Source organism: Geotrypetes seraphini, chromosome 4 (assembly GCF_902459505.1).
Source record: "Geotrypetes seraphini chromosome 4, aGeoSer1.1, whole genome shotgun sequence".
Taxonomy (NCBI): Eukaryota; Metazoa; Chordata; class Amphibia; order Gymnophiona; family Dermophiidae; genus Geotrypetes; species Geotrypetes seraphini.
The window spans coordinates 65,830,060-65,852,607 of record NC_047087.1 but is presented as its reverse complement, the minus strand read 5'-3'; the positions used below and the strand labels follow the sequence as shown (position 1 = coordinate 65,852,607).

Here is a 22,548-nt window from a genome sequence, read left to right as displayed (position 1 = left end):
AACCCACTGGGGAGACCGATAATGTCTTCAAGAGGTTCTTTATTAGAGCCCATTTCAAAATTCGTCGACATGTTTTTGAAAGATGAGGTCCCCAAGATCAAATCTTTTATTCAAGATGCAAGTACGTTGATGTCAAAGTTAGAAGATATTCCATCAGAAACATTTCCTTTCATAATTGTATCTTTCGACATTACCTCTCTGTATACATCGATACCCCAGGAAGATGCCTTGAATGTAATTAAGAAAACTTTTGATATGAGGAGTAGACCTCACATGATTCCTTCAGAATTTCTCCTACATTTATCAAGAATAGCGATGAAAGAGAATTTTTTCATGTTCAACAAAGAAATCTTTAAACAAAAAGTAGGAGTAGCTATGGGTTCTATCTTTGTACCATCGGTGGCCAACCTTTATATGGCAGACTTTGAATCTACATGGATTGACCACTCGCCTTTTTCATCTAAAATACATAGTTGGTTTAGATATATAGATGATGTTTTGATGTTGTGGACAGGTGATGAAAGAGAACTTTTACTGTTTCTTTCCTGGTTGAACAGCTGTGATTCTAACATTTTTTTCACAATGCAATATTCTCAGCAAAGTCTAAATTATCTAGATGTGATAATTATCCAAAAAGATGGATTTTTTGAATTTAATGTTTTCATAAAAGAAACAGACAGAAATACATTTCTGTCTTACCACAGTTGTCATCCAGTAAATTTAAAGAAGAACTTGCCATTCTCACAATTTTTGCGCCTAAAAAGAAATTGCTCTACTATTAAAAGATTCAACCAGCGATCTAAAACGTTAATGCAAAAGCTTGAGTGTCGAGGATATCCTAACAATATCCTAAAAAGAGCGTATAAAAGGGCAACATATTATCATAGGGATTGGCTTTTAAACAAATGTACAAGGAATGAACAAATTATGGAAGAAGACAAAATGACCTGTGTATTGAAATACTCAGCGTATGGCAACAGCATCGCCAACATCCTGAAGAATAATTGGAAAATTATGAGAACCAACTCCACTTTTCAAAAGACTGATTTACGCATTGCCTTTGCCCGAGACAAAAACCTTAAAGAAATACTTTCACCAGCGAATTTTCAAAAAGTAAAATCAAGAGATGAAAATTTGTTACCAAAAGGTTTTTATAAATGTGGTAAATGCAGCGTTTGCGAGAATATGATTCAACTGAAGGAATTCACTAGCCCAAAAGATGGGAAAGTTTATTCTATAAATCATTTTCTTACCTGTTCCTCAGACTATATAATCTATGTTATCATGTGTCCATGCAAAAAATGGTATGTTGGAAAATCTATCAGATCGTTAAAGACGAGAATTATTGAACATAAATCCAACATTAAATGCATAAGAAGTACAGCACCCATAGTAGAACATTGAAATGTTTTGCAATAAGATCGTGTAATTCCAAACTCACGCGGCGGTGATAGAGAAATTTATTACAAAAAGAGTCCCGCTGGATTTTTCACTTAGGATCGTTAAAACCGGGAGGCCTAAATGCAAATATGGATTGGAGTGCTTTCTTTTAGATCTTATAATAACTGTTACATTATGTTGATTTGACACATGTCCCTTTAAGATTCACAGATGTTATTTAATTGAAGCATCTTTATAGTGCATGCGTGGCGTCTTACATTTGCTAACGCCATTTTGTCAAAGACGCTGTATGAACAGCCCAGTGAGTAAACCTAATTTTAAAAATGTTTTGCAAATGTTATGTTAGCAAGTAGAAGTAAATTATTATTCTCTGTGTTTATAGAAGCCTCAGACCCCTGAAGAAGCCATTACTAAGGCGAAACGGGTCCCGTTGGGCACAGAGTGAATTGGGCACAGTGTGAATTTGACATGACACAAAAGCTACCACGTAAAGATAAGTGCTTTATTTAAAGTTGATTATATTTGCACTTTATAGCAATAAAAAACAAGTGGAGCTCAATGATTGATACTCATACCTATAAAAGCCGTTTGAACAATCGTATATGATTTGACGGTGTAGGTATCTGAGAGCTCCACGGATATAAGCATTTGATACATCAGTCTATATTTTTTGTCTGTTTCCAGATTTATGAGACTGAGAGCCATTATATTTTGATTGAGTCCAGCGTATCTCCCAGCCAGTGGCTCACAGGCCAGAAGCACAGAGATCAGGAGCAAGCCCTCAGCGCTCCAACCTGGGCCCACGCCGATCTCCGAATGGCTGCAGTCAGCTCTCGCAGGACTCGCGAGAACTGACTGCAGCCATTCGGAGATTGGCGCAGGCCCAAGTGGGAGCGCGGAGGGCTTGTTCCTGATCTCTGCGCTTCTGGCCTGTGCGCCGCTGGCTGGAAAATAGATGAGACAGCCATCTAAGGAGAGAGGAATTTAAAAAGGTACCGAGGGGGCATGATTAAAAGAACGGGGGGGGGGGGCATGATTAAAAAAGGTACTGGGGGAGTACGGGGGATGATCAAAGGTACTGGGGGGCACATGGGAGTATGGGGGGATGATTTAAGGTAGAGGGGGTACATGGGTGGTATGGGGCCTGCCTGCTTGCTTGCCTGCCTGGCTGTCACTAGGCCTGCCTGGCTGCTACTAGGTCGCACTAGGCCTGCCTGCTCTGTGCCTATCCTGGCCTACCACTAGACCACCAGAGGGGGAGACAGGGTACAGAGCTTGGCAGGGAGGGAGGACAGGGTACAAAGCCTGGCAGGGAGAATTTGGTTCAGAATGGTTTTTTTCTTGTTTTCCTCCTCTAAATCTAGGGTGCGTCTTATGGTCAGATGCATCTTATGGAGCAAAAAATACGGTACAGTCTTAGTCGCAGAAAGCAACAAATTAAAAGAAGCAGATAAAGCAAGGCCAGGTTCATGGGATTAGATAGAGGAGAAGAAATACTGCTAACTGGGGGGGGGGGGGGGGGGGGAGGTGAAGTATGATGCTGAGCCTCAGCGGAACTGGGAAGGGAGCCATGAGGAGAACACACAGAATTGCAACTAAAAGGTACTTCAGCATGGTGGAAGATGGCCAAAAAGCAAAGTGACCAAAGCTAAGATAGGACAGACAGTCCAACAAAATCATCTCACCTATAATTTGTTTAAGGGTAATTTTATAACAACTTAACTTTCTTCTGCATATAAAAGAGCTTTTACTAATTTAACCCAGGGATTAGGTGTATAAAAGTATGAAGCAATATCAAGAAAGTGCATATTTTTATGTGGCTTGCATGTAGGCATGTTCAGAGACAGTTTGTGCAATGCGCAGACATAAATGTCTGTGATTTCAAACTAACTATAATTTGGGCTGGTTAATCCCCTTCTATTTATAATCTACAGGCAGTCCCTGTTTTACGAACATCCGACTTACGAACGGGGGTTCTGTTCTACTTTCAGTGTCCCAATGCGCTCCTCTCCCTCCCTTCCAAGTCCCAACGTGCCCCTTTACTTCTCTCCCGAGTCCCAACATGCCCCAAGTACATGCCTCGCTCCAGCGGGTGTTTACCTTCTGGCCAGCTCCCTCCCCTCCTCCTTCCAGCTGCAGTCATTTCTCTGCACAAAGCCGCAGGGAACGGCTTCAATGCACGTCTTGTGGCCGAACCGGAAGCCTTCCCTCTGACGTGGGAAGAGTTTTCTCCGACATCAGAGGAAAACATCCAGCTCATCCACAGGATGTGTGTAGGAGCCACTGCCAGCAGCTTTGCGTAGAAAATGACTGCGGCTGGAATGAGGAGGAAGCCGGCCAGTAAATAAACACTAGCTGGAGGGAGGCACATACTTGGGGCACAGAATGAAGCGAGGAAGGGAGAGGAGCGCATTGGGGCACGGGAGGGAGCACAAACTTTGGACAAAGGATGGAAGGAAGGAGGTAGGGGGCATGAGCCATAAGACGGAAGAATGGAGGGAGTGATGGAAAGAGATGCTGAGTAGGGGATAGAATAGAAAGGGTGAATTGGGTGTCTGAGAGAGAAGAAAAGAGAGATGGTGCACATGGGGAGATGAAGAAAGAGGAGAATTGTTGGGCATAGGGAGCAAAAAAGAATTATTGGACATGGTGGTGGAGGAGTGAGGTAGAGATGAATGGGGAAGAGAGAGATGAGAAGGAGTATGGTGGTGGAGAGGGAACAGTGGGATGGATGGAAAGGGATGCAAGAGGGGCCTCAAGAAAGTGTAGAATGTGGAAGAATACTAGGATTCGAGTTACATATAAATTCAACATAAGAATGGTTTAAAAAACAAAGCCTGTTCTTAACCCAGGGACTGCCTGTATTTTATAAAAACACAGGCATCTATGAGCCTCCATTAAATACCCTCCTATCTCAAGTGAATTATGCAGGTCTTTATCTGTTGTCATTTACTAGGTTACTATTGTAAAATTACTCCCCATAAGCATTTTAAAGTGTGTCAAAAAGAATGGTACAAGTATTATAATAACCTACCTTTAATTTTGTTATAACATCTCTTTTAGAGAGTTTTCGCAGCACCATTCGAAAATCAGCATCTACAAGGCTGTCTATGTCTTCTGATCCTTGGACTGCAGGAACATATCCAAGATCACTTTGAGATGCACCAAAACCAATGAACCCTGGTACTGTTCCACTCTCTCTGGCAAGCAGTTCTGCAGCTCTGCCACTGCTGGATGGCTGAAATAGAAAGGAAGAATGCATTAGAAAAAGCACCATTTCCAGCTGCTTTTAGGAACACAGATTACAGCATTCATTACAAAACTACATAAAATTTCATTCATAAGCATGGTTTTCATATTCTTTTTATATATTATTAGTACAAAGTCTTTCCAACAGTGGTGGAGTGTGTGTGTGTGGGGGGGGGGGTTGTTTGCAAACATAAATAGCAGAAATAAAAGTCTCCACCAATTTTATTTAGAAAATACCTGTTCATTAAAATATTAAAAGTTAAGACAAATTATAAAACATAAAACACAATAAAATGTGAACATGATATTGATATTTCACATACAGTACATATACACATATACATACACAGGGCGAGGCAAGAAAAAGTAACCTATAGAGTTTCTCAGTAACTGTTCTCTCAGGGTTTCCGCAGCTGGCATTGTTCTTGTTGCAGGTTTCAGTTCTTGCTATGTCTTGTCAGGTAGAAACCAACGTTTCAGCCACCATGCTGTGGCTTTCTTCAGGTATTCTCTGAAGTAGAGAATGACATAAGGACAAATTTTTCCCCATCCCTGCAGGAACTCATTTTCCAGTCCCGTCCCTAAGCATTCTTTTCCTCTCCGTGCCTCATTCCTGCAACCTTTGTCCTCATCTGCACAAGCCTCAAACACTTTAAAATCATAAGTATTTGAGCCTTGAGCATTTAAGGCAGAGCTTACAGGAATGGGGCAGGGACAGCGACAAAACTTGCGGGGAGGGCCCAGGTGTATCTCCAAAGCTAGCACTATTCAGCCAGAACACCCCACTTTCCAAACATCCAATCCTGGAAACAAAATCCACAAGGAGAAGCTAGGAGCTGTGAGGAACACATCCATGCAGTCTGCTGGAGACAGAGTACACTTCTCCTTCCGGGTTTGTGGGGGATAGGAGCAGAGCCAGACCGCGAATGGTGAAATACCGCGAATATCTTCTGGTCTGGCTCTGACCCACCCCCGCCTCTCTCCCGGCATCCCGGCCTTACCTGGTGGTCTAGCGGGCTTTCGGGGCAGGAGCGATCTTCCTACGCTCCTGCCCCATGCAGATTGCCAATAGGAAATGGCTGCCGTAAATTCCCATAGTCTCTCGAGACTACGACTGGAACTCCCCACAGCCATTTCCTATTGGTGATCTACACGGGGCAGGAGCGTAGGAAGATTGCTCCTGCCCCGAAAGCCCGCTAGACCACCAGGTAAGGCCGGGACGCCGGGGGGAAGGCTAAACTATGGGGGGGGGTTTCCCCTCCCCCAAAAAATCACGAATATGTGAAATCGCAATTGCCAAAACCACGAATGGGGAGGGGGAAGTGTATACTGGTTAGCCAGGCGGCTATGCATCCAATCCAAGATATACCCGAGGATAAATCATGTGCTCTCTATCTCCACCTGCTGGTTGATGTATGTAATCCCACTAGTCTCTGGATTCATCTGCTGTTGATGACAAGGAACAGGGGGATTCCAACTAGAGGTCTGCACGGGGACGGGGATCACAGGAATCCTGCAGGTCCCGTAGGAATCCCATGGGGATCCACCTAGGTCGACGGGACTCCCACGGGGACCCCTCCCAGGCCTACGGGACTCCCACAGGGACTCCTCCCAGGCCCCTCCAAGGCTGACGGGACTCCCACAGGGATGGACCCAGAGTTCCTATCCCGAGGCCTACCTAATTTCCGGTCCGGGTCCGGCGCCGAGCTCCCGAGTCCCAACGAATCAGCAGCAACAGTCTCTACCACTTAGGCAGTGATCTCAGCACATAGGCACACAGATTCTGTGTGCCTACATGCTGAGCTCCATGCCTACGTGACAGTGACTGTTGCTGATTCGTGGGGAGGTGTCACATGCAAGCTAGAGCGGGCAGACAGAGTCATCCTTCAACCCCCCCTCCCCCGGAACACTCACGCTTAACTCCCTCCTCAGTATCCGGGCGCGCATGCAGCTGCTGTAGGAGATGGCAAAGGGAAGAATGCCCCTGAAAAGTTTGCTTTCATGAATCCTTTTTTTTTTGTTATTAAAAAACTAAAATAAAATCACATGCTCTTTTCCTGTACGCAAACTGAAATGGAACGAGGAGGCGGGGTCAAGGCTATGAAGACTCAGGGCTGCTGACTTTAGGAGGGGTGGTGGGAATGAATGTAGGGAAGGTTTTTTTTTTCCTGCTGGAACTCTTAAAGAGAGGTTGCTGTAGGCGGAGCATCTCACCTCTGCTGCCCGCCCCATCTTCCAGCCTGCAATGACGTCTCCTCCCAGCTCCTTTCTGGGGTGATTTTTTTTTTTCCTGTTTTGTAAACCAGAAGCCCTTATTAACAACAGGCCTAGGGAAGGATGCGAATAAGATTTCGGCATGTTCACAAAAGACATCTTCTTCCTCAAGTAGTTACAGGTATGCAGGAAATACATCTCAGAATTCTACAGTAAAAAATAAAATCTACTGTACGCAGTCAAGGTAAAATAATAAAATTGTGTGGGGGCAGGCAAGGAAACCGTGGTTGTTTCCCATGAGTAAACACGTGGGTGGGGACATTGCTATCGATTTGGCATCTATATAGTGAGGAAAAACCTGTTCTGCCCTGGTTGTGGGAAGAGAAAGTTTTTACTGTTCTTGAAGCATATGTTGTTAACTGAAGGCTGGGAAATAAGGTGGCAGAGCTACTAAGGTACCAAAGTTGGGCAAGTTATTTTATAACAAATGAGTTCCTCTGAGAGGATAAGGTATAAATGCATCCATGAGCCACTGAGGTGCCAGCATCTGTGACTCAGGGACGCTACCACTGCCTGCCAAGCTTGGCAAAAGAGACCCCCGGCCAGAGGGAAGGACAAATGCCTGTATCTTGGCATAGTGTACAGATCCCCAAAACATCAAGATGACCTAGATATGGAACTAATTGGAGATATAGAGAATATCACCTTGCGGGGGGATACAGTATTGGTAGGTGACTTCAACATGCCTGATGTGGATTGGGTCACACTTTCCTCTGCTTCCAGCAGCAGCAGGAAGCTATTAAACTCTTTGAATGGAGCAAGACTCAGGCAACTGGTAATTGAACCAACAAGGGATCAGGCAATTCTGGACCTGGTACTTACCAATGGAGAAAGTATCACAGAGGTCTCGGTGGGTGAAACTTTGGCCTCCAGTGACCACAATATGATATGGTTCAATCTCAGGAAAGGATTCACGAAATCTACCACACTGACCAAGGTTCTCAAATTCAAGGACACAAACTTCCAAGACATGGGAGACTTCGTTCACCAGGCACTACAAAGCCAAACAGACACCGACAGCGTGGAAGAAATGTGGTCAACTTTGAAAGCCACCATACAGGAAGCAACAGACCGCTATGTTAAATCAGTAAGCAAACGGAGTAGGAACAACAAGCCACAGTGGTTCTCTACGGAGATCTCGGACCTCATCAAAGAGAAGAAAAAAGCATTCATCTCTTACAAACAATCAGGGACACAGGACTCTAGAGTAGAATATCTGGCCAAGTCAAGAGCCGTCAAAGCAGCAGTTAGGGAGGCCAAATTCCACATGGAGGAGTCTCTAGCAAAGAACATCCAGAAAGGGGATAAATCTTTCTTCAGGTATATCAGTGACAGAAATAAGAACTCGGGGGGGGATAGTACGTCTCAGAAAACCAGACGGAGACTATGTGGAGATGGACTCGGATAAAGCCCAATAATTAAATAAATACTTCTGCTCAGTCTTCACCCACGAGGCGCCGGGAATCGGCCCTCAGCCACAAACAAGGGTTAAATCAGTTGACCCGTTTAGTAATTTCAAGTTTACACCCAGCAGCGTCTACTGCGAGCTGTCAAAAATCAAGGTCAACAAGGCAATGGGGCCTGACAACCTACACCCTAGGGTGCTCAGGGAGTTGGATGATGTCTTGGCGGAACCGCTATCCGCGCTCTTCAATCTCTCCCTTAGTACAGGTAACATCCCGATGGACTGGAAGACGGCTAACGTCATTCCACTCCACAAGAAAGGCTCCAGGATGGAGATGGCAAATTACAGACCAGTGAGCCTCAAATCAATAGTGAGCAACTAATGGAAACCCTAATCAAACGCCAATTGGCTAGGATCATGGACGAGGAGAATCTACAGGATCCCCGCCAACATGGATTTACTAAAGGGAGATCCTGCCAATCCAACCTGATCAGCTTCTTTGACTGGGTGACGAGGAAGCTGGATGCTGGCGAGTCCCTGGACATCATCTACCTGGATTTCAGCAAAGCATTTGACAGCATACCTCACCGTAGGTTGCTGAGCAAGATGAGTTCTTTAGGATTGGGTGACACATTGACCAAATGGGTTGGGAACTGGCTTGGAGGTAGGCTTCAGAGGGTAGTGGTGAATGGCACCCCCTCCGAAATGTCAGAGGTGATAAGTGGAGTGCCACAGGGCTCCGTCCTGGGCCCGATCTTGTTCAACATCTAGATATGAGACTTGACAGAAGGGCTCCGAGGTAAAATAACATTATTCGCTGATGATGCCAAACTAAGCAATGTAGTGAGCAAAAGCACAACAGACAAAAATTCAATGGCAGACGATATGATGCATGACCTACTTCTACTGGAGCGCTGGTCTAGGTCCTGGCAACTCAGTTTCAATGCCAAAAAATGCAAAGTCATGCACCTGGGGAGCCGAAATCCATGCAAGATTTACACCCTAAATGGCGAGATCCTGACAAGAACTGAAGCAGAAAGAGACTTAGGGGTGATTGTCAGGGAAGACATGAAATCTGCAAACTAAGTGGAGCAAGCTTCATCCAAAGCAAGGCAAATCATAGGTTGCATACGCAGGAGTTTCGTCAGCCGTAAACCAGAAGTCATTATGCCACTGTATAGATCCATGGTGAGACCGCACCTGGAGTACTGTGTGCAATTCTGGAGGCCGCATTACCACAAGGATGTGCTGAGACTGGAATCGGTCCAGAGAATGGCCACCAGGATGATCTCGGGACTCAAGGAGCTCCCATACGAGGAGCGGTTAGGGAAGTTGCAGCTCTACTCATTTGAGGAACGTAGAGAGAGGGGAGATATGATCGAGACATTCAAGTATCTCACGGGCCGCATCGAGGTGGAGGAAGATATCTTCTTTTTCAAGGGTCCCGCGGCAACAAGGGGGCATCCGTGGAAAATCAGGGGCGGGAAACTGCACGGTGACACTAGGAAGTTCTTCTTCACTGAAAGGGTGGTTGATCGCTGGAATAGTCTTCCACTCCAGGTTATTGAGGCCAGCAGCGTGCCAGATTTTAAGGCCAGATGGGATAGACATGTGGGATCTATCCGCAAAGATAAATAGGGTGGGTCATTAGAGTGGGCAGACTTGATGGGCCGTGGCCCTTATCTGCCGTCTATTTCTATGTTTCTATGTAACTACAGAGGAAGTCCTCAGCTGAAAGCTTGGGGGTCCTCATCAGCTGAGTATTTCTATTTTACATTAGAGGCTCTGGTAGAAACCTGTTTACAAAGTATGTATTCTTCCCAATTAATATTTCCAAATTAATAAAGTGTCTTTGCTTATTTGTAAATGGGTCTCTACCAGAGCCTTTAATTCAGTAGCATAATTAAATGAAATAACAGTTTCTGAAGTTTATAGGGATGGGCAGGGACGGAGGGGATTCCTCACAGGGACTGGTGGGGACGGAGGGATTCCTCACGGGGATGGATTCCTCACAGGGACAGGAGGGATTTCTGTCCCCACAGAACTCTCTAATTCTAACATGAAGAAAGATGCTGACTTGGGGGAATGCTAACTATAGGGGGAAAGAGGAGATAAAGAAGGATATATGCTAATAATGGTGGGAAGGAGGAAAAGGAAGATGCTGGGGGGGGGGGGGAGAAGAGTAGAAGGGAGACACAAATATGCTAAGCTACCAGATTTATTTATTTTTTGGGGGTAGGGGGAAGAAAAGGGAAGAGATACTGAAATCATAAATTTGTTGTAACCATAGACCTTTTCATATTAACCTATAAAAAGTTAATGAAGGAGGGCATGGAGTGGGGGGTTCAATATGGGAGCGGAATGGGATTGTTTACCGTGGGCTCCTGCACAGCAGGAATATTCATCATGGGGAACGCAGTGCAGGGAGGGGGAGTAGCATGGAATTGTGACTATTATTTCTAGCTTTCATGTCAAACTGAAAGGTATAATAATCCAATTTCCGTTCAAGAAAGTGCTGTTTCATATCAAATGTTATGCAATTAGGATGTTCTCCCCTCTAAACCTTAAGGCCCAGCTGCTTCCCCACAAACTCATCTCTTACCTGCACATTTCCTTTCGTCCTTTGCTTCTTGCCTCCCATTTCTCCCGTGCTGAACACGCTACTTCAGACAATTCGCGTTCCCATCACAGGTAAACCGAAAAGCGAGCCACAAAAGAATGAGCTATCTAGGTATAACCAACAATGTAAAAGGAAATGCTACGTGAGTGACTTCGCAGAAGGTGTGCTGAAGTGCACCCTGAAACGGGACTGTGAACCGGAAATTGCGTTTACTTGAAGGAGGCGGAGACAAATCTAAGCAGGGAACCCGGAAGTGATTGCGACGACGTGCGAGCAGTGCTATTCACTCTTGTGTGGGTTGGCTTGAAGGTTCCATGAGACGGTGAGGAGCTAGAGAGCATGCGCGCAAGAAGCGCAGGACTGAGTAAGAAGCGCGGTTTGAAGAGGGTAAACTTGGCAAGGGTACAGAGAGAACTGAGCGTTCTGAAAACACAGTAGCAAGGGGTTGGGCAGCTAGCTGAATCAGTTTGGGATCCCTGGGGAGGCACTGAGCCAAAATTGGGAGAACTTGGCAAGATATTTGGAGGTCTGGGAGCTTGGTCGGGAAAAGTCGCGTTGGGGGTAGCCAGGCAGCAAAGATCTTGAAACCTTAAGGGAGGCGCAATGTTGTGGGTTACACAGACACGAACAGAGCTGACTTGGGAGCATAAACATTAAGCTGAGCAGGAAGGCGGCACACATTGGGCGTAATTGTGGGCTAGAGGAGCCTGATGCCAAAACGAGGCTATTACTCTTGACAAAAGTAACAGCTACTGTGATGACTAAGACTTCTGAATAATTAAAGACGTTCCCAAGATAGCTAGCGTAGGAAAGGGGAAATACTACTGATGCCTGACATTGATTGACCACCCCTGCAGCGTAGTCTTTGAGAAGTATGGAGATCTTGGATTCACTATAGAAAGAAGAATTGTTTCTGCAATTAGTTGATGGAACTCACACGGGATAGAACTATTCTGGACTCTGTGCTTACAAATGGGGAAAGTGTTTCTGAGATTATGGTGGATGATCATTTAGCATCTAGTGATCACCGAATGGTGAAGTTCAATATTAAAATACGGGCGAGAGAACTTATCAAGTTTTGAAGGTTCTAGACTTCAAAAGAACTAACTTTGTCAAGATGGGGAAATACCTCAAGGAAGAGTTAGTTGGATGGGAACAGCTGAATGAAGTAGAAAAGCAATGGGCGAAACTGGAGGAGGTTGAGAATTACAGGCCAGCTAGTCTGACCTAGGAAGTGAATAAATTAGTGGAAACACTTCTTAAGTTGAGGATAGCCAGCTTTCTGGAATCAAATAGACTGCAGGACCCAAGGCAGTATGGTTTTACAAGAGGCAGGTCTTGTCAGACAATCTGATTGATTTCTTTGATTAGGTAACCAAAGAGCACTGGAGGAGCACTAGATGTAGTGTACTTGGACTTTAGCAAATATTTCACATGGTACAGCATGGGTGATTGATAAATAAACAGAGTGCATTTGGTATGGGTTCTAAGTGACGAACTGGATTAAAAGCTGGTTAAGTGGAAGGAGACAAAAGCAAATAGAATTTGCTTGGAGGAAAAGGATGATGTTAATTGAGGGCCGCAGTCTTTGGGCTGGCTCTATTTAACATCTTTGTGAGTGATATTGCAAAAGGACTGTCTGGCAAAGTTTGTCTTTTTGCAGATGATACCAAGCTCTGTAATAGGGTAGACACTTCAGAGGGTGTGGATAACGAGGCGGGATTTGGTGAAGCTTGAAGAATGGTCTGGTAATTGGCAACTAAGATTTAATGCTAAAAAAATGCAAGATCATGCACTTAGGCTGCAAAAATCCAGAACGGTATACTTTAGGAGACTAAAGTATTTCTGCATACAGAAGAAGAGCTGGACTTGGGGGTAATTGTGTCTGATGATCTCAGGGTGGCAAAGCAGGTAGAAAAGGGGAGGATCAAATCCAGGAAGATGCTTGGGTGCATAAGGAGGAATGGCCAGTAGGAAAAGGGAGGTGATAATGCCACTGTATAAGTCTCTGGTGAAGGCCCCATTTGAAATACTGTGTACAATTTTGGAGACCGCACCCTTCAAAATTGCTACAAAATTGGTTAGTGGTCTTTGTCATAAATCATATGTGGTCAGACTTAGACCTTAATATTTATACTCTGGATGAATGGGAGAGAGGGGATATTATAGAGAAGTTTAAATACCTCCATGGCATTAATGTTCAGGAGGTGAGTTTTTCAAAGGAAGGAAAGCTCTGGAAGGAGAGGATATAGGGTGAAGTTAGGTGATAGGCTCAGAAGTAATCTAAAAAATACTTCTTTACAAAAAGGGTGGTAGATGCGTGGAATAGTCTCCCAGTAGAGGTGATGGAGATGAAGACTGTATCTGAATTTTAAGACAGCATGGGACAAGCATGTGAAATCTCTTAGGGAGAGGAGGAGTTAGTGGATGGCCAGACTAGATGGGCCAAGAAGACTATGAAAAATTGCAGGCAAACCTTAGGCATTTGGAAGACTGGGCGTCCAAGGGGCAGATGAAATTTAATGTGGATAAATGCAAAGTGAGGCACATTGGGAAGAATAACTCAAATCACAGTTACCAGATGCTAGGGTCCATGTTGGGGGCTAGCGACAAAGAAAAAGATCCAGGAATCTTTATAGACAATATGATGAAACCTTCCACCCAATGTGCAGCAGCGACCAAAATAAGCAAACAAGATGCAAGGAATTATTTAAAAAGGGATGGTTAACAAGATTGCGCCTTAGGAAATTGGGATTGTTTACCCTTGAGCAGAGAAGACTGAGAGGGGATTTAATAGAGACTTTTAAAATAGTAAAGGGATTTGATAAAATCGACCAAGAAGAAGCATTACTAACTTTTTCGGATGTGACACGGACAAGAGGTCACAGACTGAAACTGAGTGGCAGCAGGTTCGGGACGAATGTCAGGAAGTTCTTTTTTACACAGCGCGTGCTGGGAATTTGGAATGCTCTCCCGGAGGATGTTGTGACAGAGATTACTGTTCTGGGATTCAAACGCAAGTTGGATGCACACCTTCTTGAAAATCGTATTGAGGGCTATGGTATATCTGGGTCTCCAATCAGGAGTACCTAAAAGGGCCGCCGCGTGTGCGGATCACCGGACTGGATGGACCTCGGTCTGATCCGGTGAGGGCTTTTCTTATGTTCTTATTAAGAATTTTATATTGCCTCTGTATCACTTACCTGGAGTATTGCGTTCAATTCTGGTCTCCTTATCTCAAGAAAGATATAGTGACACTAGAAAAGGTTCAAAGAAGAGCGACCAAGACCAATAAAGGGGATGGAACTCTCATAGGAAGAAAGACTAAAAAGGTTAGGCTCTTCAGCTTGGAAAAGAGACAACTGAGGGGAGATATGATTGAAATCTATAGAATCCTGAGTGGAGTAGAATGGGTACAAGTGGATCAGTTTTTCACTCCATCAAAAATTACAAGGACTAGGGGCCACTCAATGAAGTTACAGGGACATACTTTTAAAACCAATAGGAGGAAATATTTTTGCACTCAGAGAATAGTAAGGCACTGGAATGTGTTGCCAGAGGTTGTGGTAAGAGCGGATAGCGTAGCTGGTTTTAAGAAAGGTTTGGACAATTTCCTGGAGGAAAAGTCCATAGTCTTATTGACACAGACGCGGGTGAAGCAACTGTTTGCCTTCGATCAGTGGCATGGAGTATTGCTCCTGGGCTTGATGGACCATTGGTCTGACCCAGTAAGGCTATTATGTGCTATCATGTTTCTATGTTTCTATCTACGTGCTTGTGGCCAAGGGATTGCATAAGATAAGTGAGTGGATTTGGGTGTGTGACATAGTGGTTAGAGCTACAGCCTCAGCACCCTAAGGTTGTGGGTTCAAACCCCATGCTCCTCCCTGTGTATGGTCCTGGGCAAGTCACTTAATTCTCCACTGTCACAGGTAGATTAGATAGATTGTGAACCCACCTGAACAGATAGGGAAAATGCCTGAAATACTTGTATGTAACCCATTTTGAGTGACAGCAAATAAAGCTTATCTTGTAACTCTGTCACAACCAGGGTAAGGCTGCCAGGAGTATAACATTCTTTGTTTTCTCTAGTATAAATGTGAAGTTCCTGTCATGTTCCAGCAGGATGAAGCCTTAGCAGCAGATAGAAGCTAATCTGCATAAGATCCTGCAAGGGCTCCTGGGAGCTGTCCATTCACCTTGCGTGAAGTAAGGTGATGAAAAGAACAGCTCCAAGACAGAAAGCTGGGAAAGGCAAGAGCTCCTTTGGAAGCCCAGGCAACCCTTGAGGGGAGGAATGTTGGCTTTGGCCTAACCCTCAGGGGGGCTCAAGCTTGATGACTGGTGGTGTGACCATGAGGTTGAGTGATTGGGAGAGTTCTCACAGAGGAGATTGAGTAACTAGAATGAATCCTCTGGGAAAGTTCTCAGGGCATGTGTCCTGGAAGTCAACTGAAAGATTGGGAGTGGTCAGGAAGAAGGAGTAACTGGAGGGCCTGGTAGAGCTAGGAGTGACCACAGAGTACTCAAGTTTGATGACTGGTGGAGGGACCGGTGGGGACCCAAAAGGTTGGGGATCAGAGGACCAGCGGTGGCCCCACAAGAAGCAGTTAGAAGAGTTCGAGGACCTAGGATGATGGGCACTGGCGAGTGACTGACCAGTGGCAACCGACAGAGAGACTGGTAATGGTACCAAGAGCTGTCAGAAGGTGCTCCTGCCTTGTTCGTCGCTCTGCTTTTCACTGCCGCAGCCATCCAGTGAGGGAAGCCCAGGAATTAAAAGGTATAAGGGGGGGGGGGGGGGGGACGGCTCACTGTCGTAGCCGTCCAGCAAGGGACGTGCCAATATTAAAAGCAGGCATGGGAGCAGTGTTCTCCCGAGAAATATTTTCCAGCCGGGTGGGGCGGGATGGGGAAATTTGGTGGTGGGGAAAATTAACCCCCTCTTTTACTAAGGTGCGTTAACATTTTAGCACATGTAAACTCCCGCACTACGCGGGAAAACTAACGCCAGCTTAATGCTGGCATTAGCGTCTAGCGTGCGTGGTAATTTTGCACGCGCTAAAACCATTTTCGCAACTTAGTAAAAGGAGCCCTAAATGTGTACTATTTTTATTAGTTAATTATTATTATTTTCCAATGCTCAATATGACTTCCTTTTTTAAGGTTTGACACTTGTGCCAGAATATTTTTACTAAATTTAAGAAGCATCCAATGCTAGAAGGGCATAATTAGATATTTGCCCTCTTTCAAATGGTATAGAGATTTAAAAAAGGGAAAGGTGTTACTGAAGGTCATTAGGTTTAATCTAGCCATTTATTTCTGCATGAATTTAAACAACTAAAAAAAAAAAAGATAAATATAGCTCATCCAGTCATACAAGAATGGCTCTACAGCAGGAGTGCCCCCACGTTTTGGGCTTGTGAGCTACTTTTAAATTGACCAAGTCAAAATGATCTACCAACAATAAAATTTTAAAAAACACAAAGCACTGTACGCAGAGAAAATGTTAATTATCATTTATATTCCGAGGGTTTTCAAAGAGGTCAAGGCAGATGACTTTATGCAATGTCACCTCAGGAAAAACTATGCAAAAATAGACAAATATACCCCCTCCCTTTTTACTAAACCACAATAGCGGTTTTTAGCGCAGGGAGATGCGCTGAATGCCCTGCACTGCTCTCAATGCTCTTAGGCTCCCTGCGCTAAAAAACGCTATTGTGGTTTAGTAAAAGAGGGCCATAGTGCAAAATATAGACAGCAGATATAAATTCTCAAAACGGACACATTTTGATCACTAAATTGAAAATAAAATATTTTTCCTACCTTTTTGTCTGGTGATTTCATGAGTCTCTGGTTGCACTTCCTTCTGACTGTAAATCCAATATTTCTTTCTTTCTGCCACTTCCATTTTCTTTCTGTCTCCCTTTCTTTCTCTCTCTTCCTGCCCCCTCTTTATTTCTGCCTTTCTTTCTCCCCCCTGCCTGCCTTTCTTTCTCTCTCCCCCTGCCCCCCCCCCAAGCCATCGTGCCGATTTATCCACTTCCACGATTCTTTCCCTACCCCCTAAGCCACCACGCCGATTTCTCCCTGCTGCTTCCCTGAGCTAGGCCAGGCACGTACAAGCGCCAGACTCACAAGACTTCACCTCTGACGTCAATTCTAACGTCGGAGAAGAAGTTCCAGGCCAGCCAGGCAGCGATTGGCGGGCCCGGAACTACCTCTCTGATGTCAGAATTGACATCGGAGGTGAAGTCTTGTGAGTCTGGCACTTGTACACGCCTGGCCTGGCTCGGGGAGGCAGGAGAAAAAGATTGCAAAGGCCACGCAATCGATTCACATTGCCTTTGCGATCTACTTGTCGATCACGATCGACCATTTATGCACTCCTGCTGTTATGGTATCCTGTCCTGACCTGTGGAAAGGGGTTTAGACCCAAAAAAACTGCCTTATTTCAATTTCCTATTTATAAATTTTAATGCAGTTACAATACTAAATTCTACGTAAAGCGACCAAAAAATTTTTTTCTACCTTTTGTCGTTTCTGCTTTAATCATCTTCTCTTCGCTCTCTTCTTTCTATTCAGCGTTTGTCCTTGCTCCCTTCCATGCAACATCTGTCCTCTATTTGCCCCTTCCACCCAGCCTCTGCCCTCTCTCTCTACCCCTTTCATCTACTGTCCACCCTCTCTCTGCCCCTTGCATCCACTGTCCACCCTCTCTGCCCTTTCATCCAGTGTCCGCCCTTTCTCTGTTCCATATGGCATCTTCCCTCTTTCTATGTCCCTTCAATAAACTATATATCATGTGCCCTTTCTCTCCTTTGTACATGATTCATTTCAGCTTCACCCCCCTCCCCTATGCTCTGGCATCTCTCTCTTCTCCTTTCCTTCCTTCCCACTCCACCCCATGGTCTGGCATCTCTATTGCCTTCCCTTCTCTCCCCCCATGCCCTGGTATCTCCCTCCTCCCCCCATATGCACTGACATCTCTTCCCCCCTCCATAGTCTGGTAGCTCCTTTCCTTTTCCTCCCTCTCTCCCTCCCTCCCATGGTCTTGGCATCTCTTGCCTCCCCTCTCTCTCCCCAATTGGGTGCTGATGCAGTAGCACTTCTCATCCTCCTCCCCCTCCCCAATTGGGTGCTGCTGCAGCACATCTCTTCCCCTCCCCAATTGAGTGCTGCTGCAGCACTTCTCTTCCCCTCCCCCTCCCCATTTGGGTGCAGAAGCAGCTTTTCTCTCCCCCCCCAATTGGATGCACCAGCTTTTCTCTTCCCCCTCCTCCCCAAAAAATTGGGTACAGCAGCAACATTTCTCTTCCCTTCTCCCAAAATATGTGCAGTAGCAGAATATTTCTCTTCCCCCTCCCTCTCCTAGTCGGTGCGGCAGCAGCAGCATTTCTCTTCCCATCCCTCCCAGCTCACAAACCCGTCGGTAGAGTCGCTAGGCAAGTTGTAAGCTTCCCTCCATCGCTGACCTATCTTTCATAGGTCAGCGACAGAGGGAAGCTTACAACTTGCTGCTTTTACTTGCTTCGGGCCTTTCTCTTTGCCGGGTCCTGCCTACTTTCTGTTTCCGCGAAGGCAGGACCCGGCAGCGAGGAAGGCCCGAAGCAAGTAAAAGCAGCAAGTTGTAAGCTTCCCTCCGGGGCTCTAACGTGTGCCGGCTTCCCTTCTCTTCCCTCCCCCCCCCCCATGGGACGCAACTTCCGGTTTCGAAGAGAAGGGAGGTCGGCACGCATACGATAGAGCCCTGCAGGGAAGCTTACAACTTGCTGCTTTTACTTGCTTCGGGCCTTCCTTGCTGCCGGGTCCTGCCTTCGCAGAAACAGAAAGTAGGCAGGACCCGGCAACGAGGAAGGCCCGAAGCAAGTAAAAGCATGCTGACAAAAAAAAAAAAGGCAGGCGTCAAAACAAAATTTTCAGCGGAAAGTCAGCATGGAAGGAGCATCAGCGGCAGCAGAAGGATTCGCAGGGTGGTCATCTAAATTAGCTGGGCGGTGTGTCCGGCTAAAAGGCCCTGGGGAGAACACTGCATGGGGGGGTGGGGGGGTGGCGGCTCACTGCTGTAACCATCCAGCGAGGGAAGAGCTGAGATTAAAAGCAGGCAAGGGGGGTGGCAGCTCACTGCCGTAACCGTCCAGCGAGGGAAGCGCCAGGGTTAAAAGCAAGTATGGGAGGGGGGAGCCCTGCCGCAATTAAAAACAGGTGTGGGTTGTGGTATTTGCTCCATAATACGCACCCTTATTTCCACCCACTTTTTTGAGGAAAAAAAGTGCATCTTATGGAGCGAAAAATGCGGTACAAGCTTTCCATCTCTCAAAGGAAAGAAATTGGTAGGCTACATTACCTAATCTTTCTCATACATCTTTACAGCGATTTGGAATGCAATTCCCTTCAACATAAGAACACTTTTTTCTCTTCAGATTTTTCAAAATTCCTGAAAACTTTACTATTTCAATAGTTTCTTGATAATTGTTCAATTGAGTGTTAATGATCTATTGTTAAGGATTGGGGGTTAATCTGTTTTTTGGGGAAATGTCATCTTAATTTGAGTTATTATTATTTCAATCAGTCTCCTAATTTAGGAGAAGATGCGGTATATAAATTTAAGTATTGAATTGGATTGGACTTTTTGAAAGCCCACTCATAGCTTCCTCCTGGGCAGAATCAAAAACTGTGTCCACAGAAGAGATTTGTATAGCAGCCACTTGGTCCACTCTCCATACTTTTACAAAATTTTATAGGGTGGATGTAATGGCAAAATTGGATACCACTGTCAGAGCTTCAGTGCTGTCAGCAGGCTCATCTGTTCCATCCTAGATTCCAGGGATTGCTTTGATATGTCCCACTGGTTCAAGACTGATGTTCCTATTGAACTGGAATGGAAGATTAGGTGCCTACCTTGTTTATCTTCTTTCTAGGAGATAGGAATGTCTGTCTTGAAGCCCGTTCTGTCAGAAGATTCTTAGCCTGTGATTTTCTCGAACATGTCTGTAGCTGCAGACAGTTTGCTTCTTCCCTTGGCCTCTAGCAACAGCTAAGAGAAGCTCACCTATCTGAGGAAACCAGGGGGTATCTTATAGAACCTTGTGCCTCTTAGTGCAGGCTGCACTCGTGTAGGTGGCCTGTATGCACCTCGTTAATGTTATTGTTATTTGTTGTGCTATGATCACAACAGACTTGTTTCTCAGGGAGATTCCCCCTATCTCTCCCTCTTATGTTTATTCTCCAGGGCTGACCACCTGTTTTGATACAAACTGAGGAGTGTAGGACAACACAGGGAGAAGGAAGGCGGAGTGGAAAAGATGCAAATGAGGCTCTCAACACACACCCCGCGGGTTAAGGTGCATAAACCTACTGGTCCAAGAGTGATGTTTCTTTCTCCTAGAAAGAAGATTAACAAGGTAGGTACATAAATCATCCCAAGAAATTATCTTTTGGGTAATGCAACAGTTTGGTATTGTGGGATAATTTCAGCAATGGATATGGGGAGAGTGTAGCACAGTGGTTAAAAGCTACAGCCTCCGCACCCTGAGGTTATGGGTTCAAACCCACACTGCTCCTTGTGACCCTGGGCAAGTCACTTAATCCCTCCATTGCCCCAGGTACATTAGATAAGATTGTGAGCCCGCCAGGACAAACAGGGAAAAATGTTTGAGTACCTGAATAAATTAATGTAAACAGTTCTGAGCTCCCTTGGGAGAACAGTATAGAAAATGAATAAATAAAAAATGGTTACCGTATTTTTCCGTCTATAAGAAGCACCCAGCCATGAGACGCACCCCCCTATAGAGGAGGAAAAACCAAGGAAAAAAAAATTGGTTCAGAAGTTTTTTTTCCTTAGTTTTTCCTGTACACGTAGGTGTGTCTGGTGCTGGGAAGCCCGCAGCAGCCTGAAGCCCCCTGTACCTTTTTTTTAACTGGCGGTGGTCAAGCTCGGTCTCCTGTTGGATGGCTGCCTTTCTGTTGCAAAGCGGCACAGAATGCAGAAGCGCAACCTTTGCACTTCCTGCCTGGTCCCACGCCGCTCCATGATTGGCTGTGTTCAGTTCGATTGATGCAGAAGGTATAGTACCGTGTTGTAAAAAACTGAAGTAATATGTACACAACAAACCTAATATAATAATATAAGTAGGGAAGTTAGAGACAGGAAACTAGAGCTGCGTTAGGCCAAAAACCACCTTTGCTGCCCTGAAGCATTCTGAATGTGTGTACAAGATCTATGTGTACAGCCATTTACCATCTTTGGATGTTCGTTACCATGTGAATGTGGATGAGACCTAGTTTCTCATCATGGTTGTGAATTGTGCTTTATTCTCTTATCTCTGGCTCTTCTTGCTGTCTACCGAGGACCTTGCACAAGAACACTATTCATTATTCCACTGCATGATCAAAAAGCCCCTACTGGGCTGAGTTTGATTGGTCCTCTAGGGTCACCTGGCACACTCTAAGAATCTGAGTGCTATCCTGAGTTACAGCAGTACAGAGTAGATAAAACATCCTCCACCCACAGTCTCACCAATAGAGGGTGCTGTTTTACTGTCACATTTTTCAATTGTGAGGGACATGCAAGTTCTGCAGGACTCCAGGGAACATACCTGTCCTTAGCGACTGAAAATATTCCACCCCCTAGTGGTAGCAATGCAGCTGGAGGACACCTGCTCAGCTTAGAGGGAACACTAAGTCCTGGGTTCCTTGCAGCCGGCCTTTCAGAAGGGGGGGGGGGGGGCTTGGAATTTATGAGGTGGATCCATGAGCGCATAACAAGGGCTTGAAGTACACTCCAGGGGACTTGGTTTTAGTTCGACACACCCCTATGAGACCCTGGCATGCATATACTTGAACATAGCAGGTGGGGGGAGTGGGACTCTCGGTGCTTAGCTAACTCCTCTTCGAAAGGCATGGAGATAGTAGCAAATGACAATTTAGGCATTTTTCCCATTAGGAATAACCCTGTGTTTTCACCAGGAGTAGGAGGGGTTAGGAGGTATGAAGAACAGCTTGGAGAGAGTAGATATCTGGGTCACTGCAGAATTGGGAAAGGGATCCTTTCCTACTTTTGAGGAGCTTAAAAAGGGTTGGGGTATAATGCACTTCACATACCTCCAAATTAGGCATTACTATCAAGAAATATATAAATTGGCTCCCCAAAGGACATTTTTGAAAACTGACATTTTTTTATATCTTCCACCAGCTCGAAACTGGGTTTCTGTCTGAGTAACTCAGGAGAAAAGGGCAGAGCATTTTCTAGTGGTCCTCTAATCTTGCATAGGATCTGACAGCTAAGTCTGTGGGAATGCTGCTTCTGCGAAACTAGTTCTGGAAATACAATATTTCTGTTCTTTTCCAGGGAACATTCTAGACATTTGGGTTGTCGATCCCTAGCCACGATATTTAAAATTCTGTACTGAACATATGAATAGGTGTAAATAAGTTAAGGCTAGATTGTGGGAAACTGATGAATGTATGAAGTGTACATATATGAAAGACATGCTAATACCTGTGTTAGTTGAATGTCTGGAACTGGGGGCTTACTAGACAAGGATTCTGGTGATGCAAGGTCTGTCCATTGAGCATTGTTACCATATTATTAGTGAAA

The 22,548-nt window shown here is 45.2% G+C and overlaps 1 protein-coding gene across 2 annotated transcripts in view; it reads right to left on the bottom strand.

Moving 5' to 3' along the window:
- The window catches only part of LTN1 (listerin E3 ubiquitin protein ligase 1), a 146,281-nt gene extending 135,116 nt beyond the window's left edge, over positions 1–11,165 (bottom strand). Inside the window, exons 1-2 of one of the 2 annotated variants that reach the window (XM_033942385.1) lie at positions 10,932–11,165; positions 4,436–4,639 (exon numbers count right to left, since the gene is read on the bottom strand). In XM_033942385.1, the coding sequence (XP_033798276.1) occupies positions 4,436–4,639; positions 10,932–10,970 (243 nt within the window). In that variant the 5' untranslated portion in view covers positions 10,971–11,165. The remainder of the gene's footprint in view (positions 1–4,435; positions 4,640–10,931) is intronic. The other variant, XM_033942384.1, reaches the window with a different exon arrangement.
- Between the last annotated feature and the right edge of the window lie 11,383 nt (positions 11,166–22,548).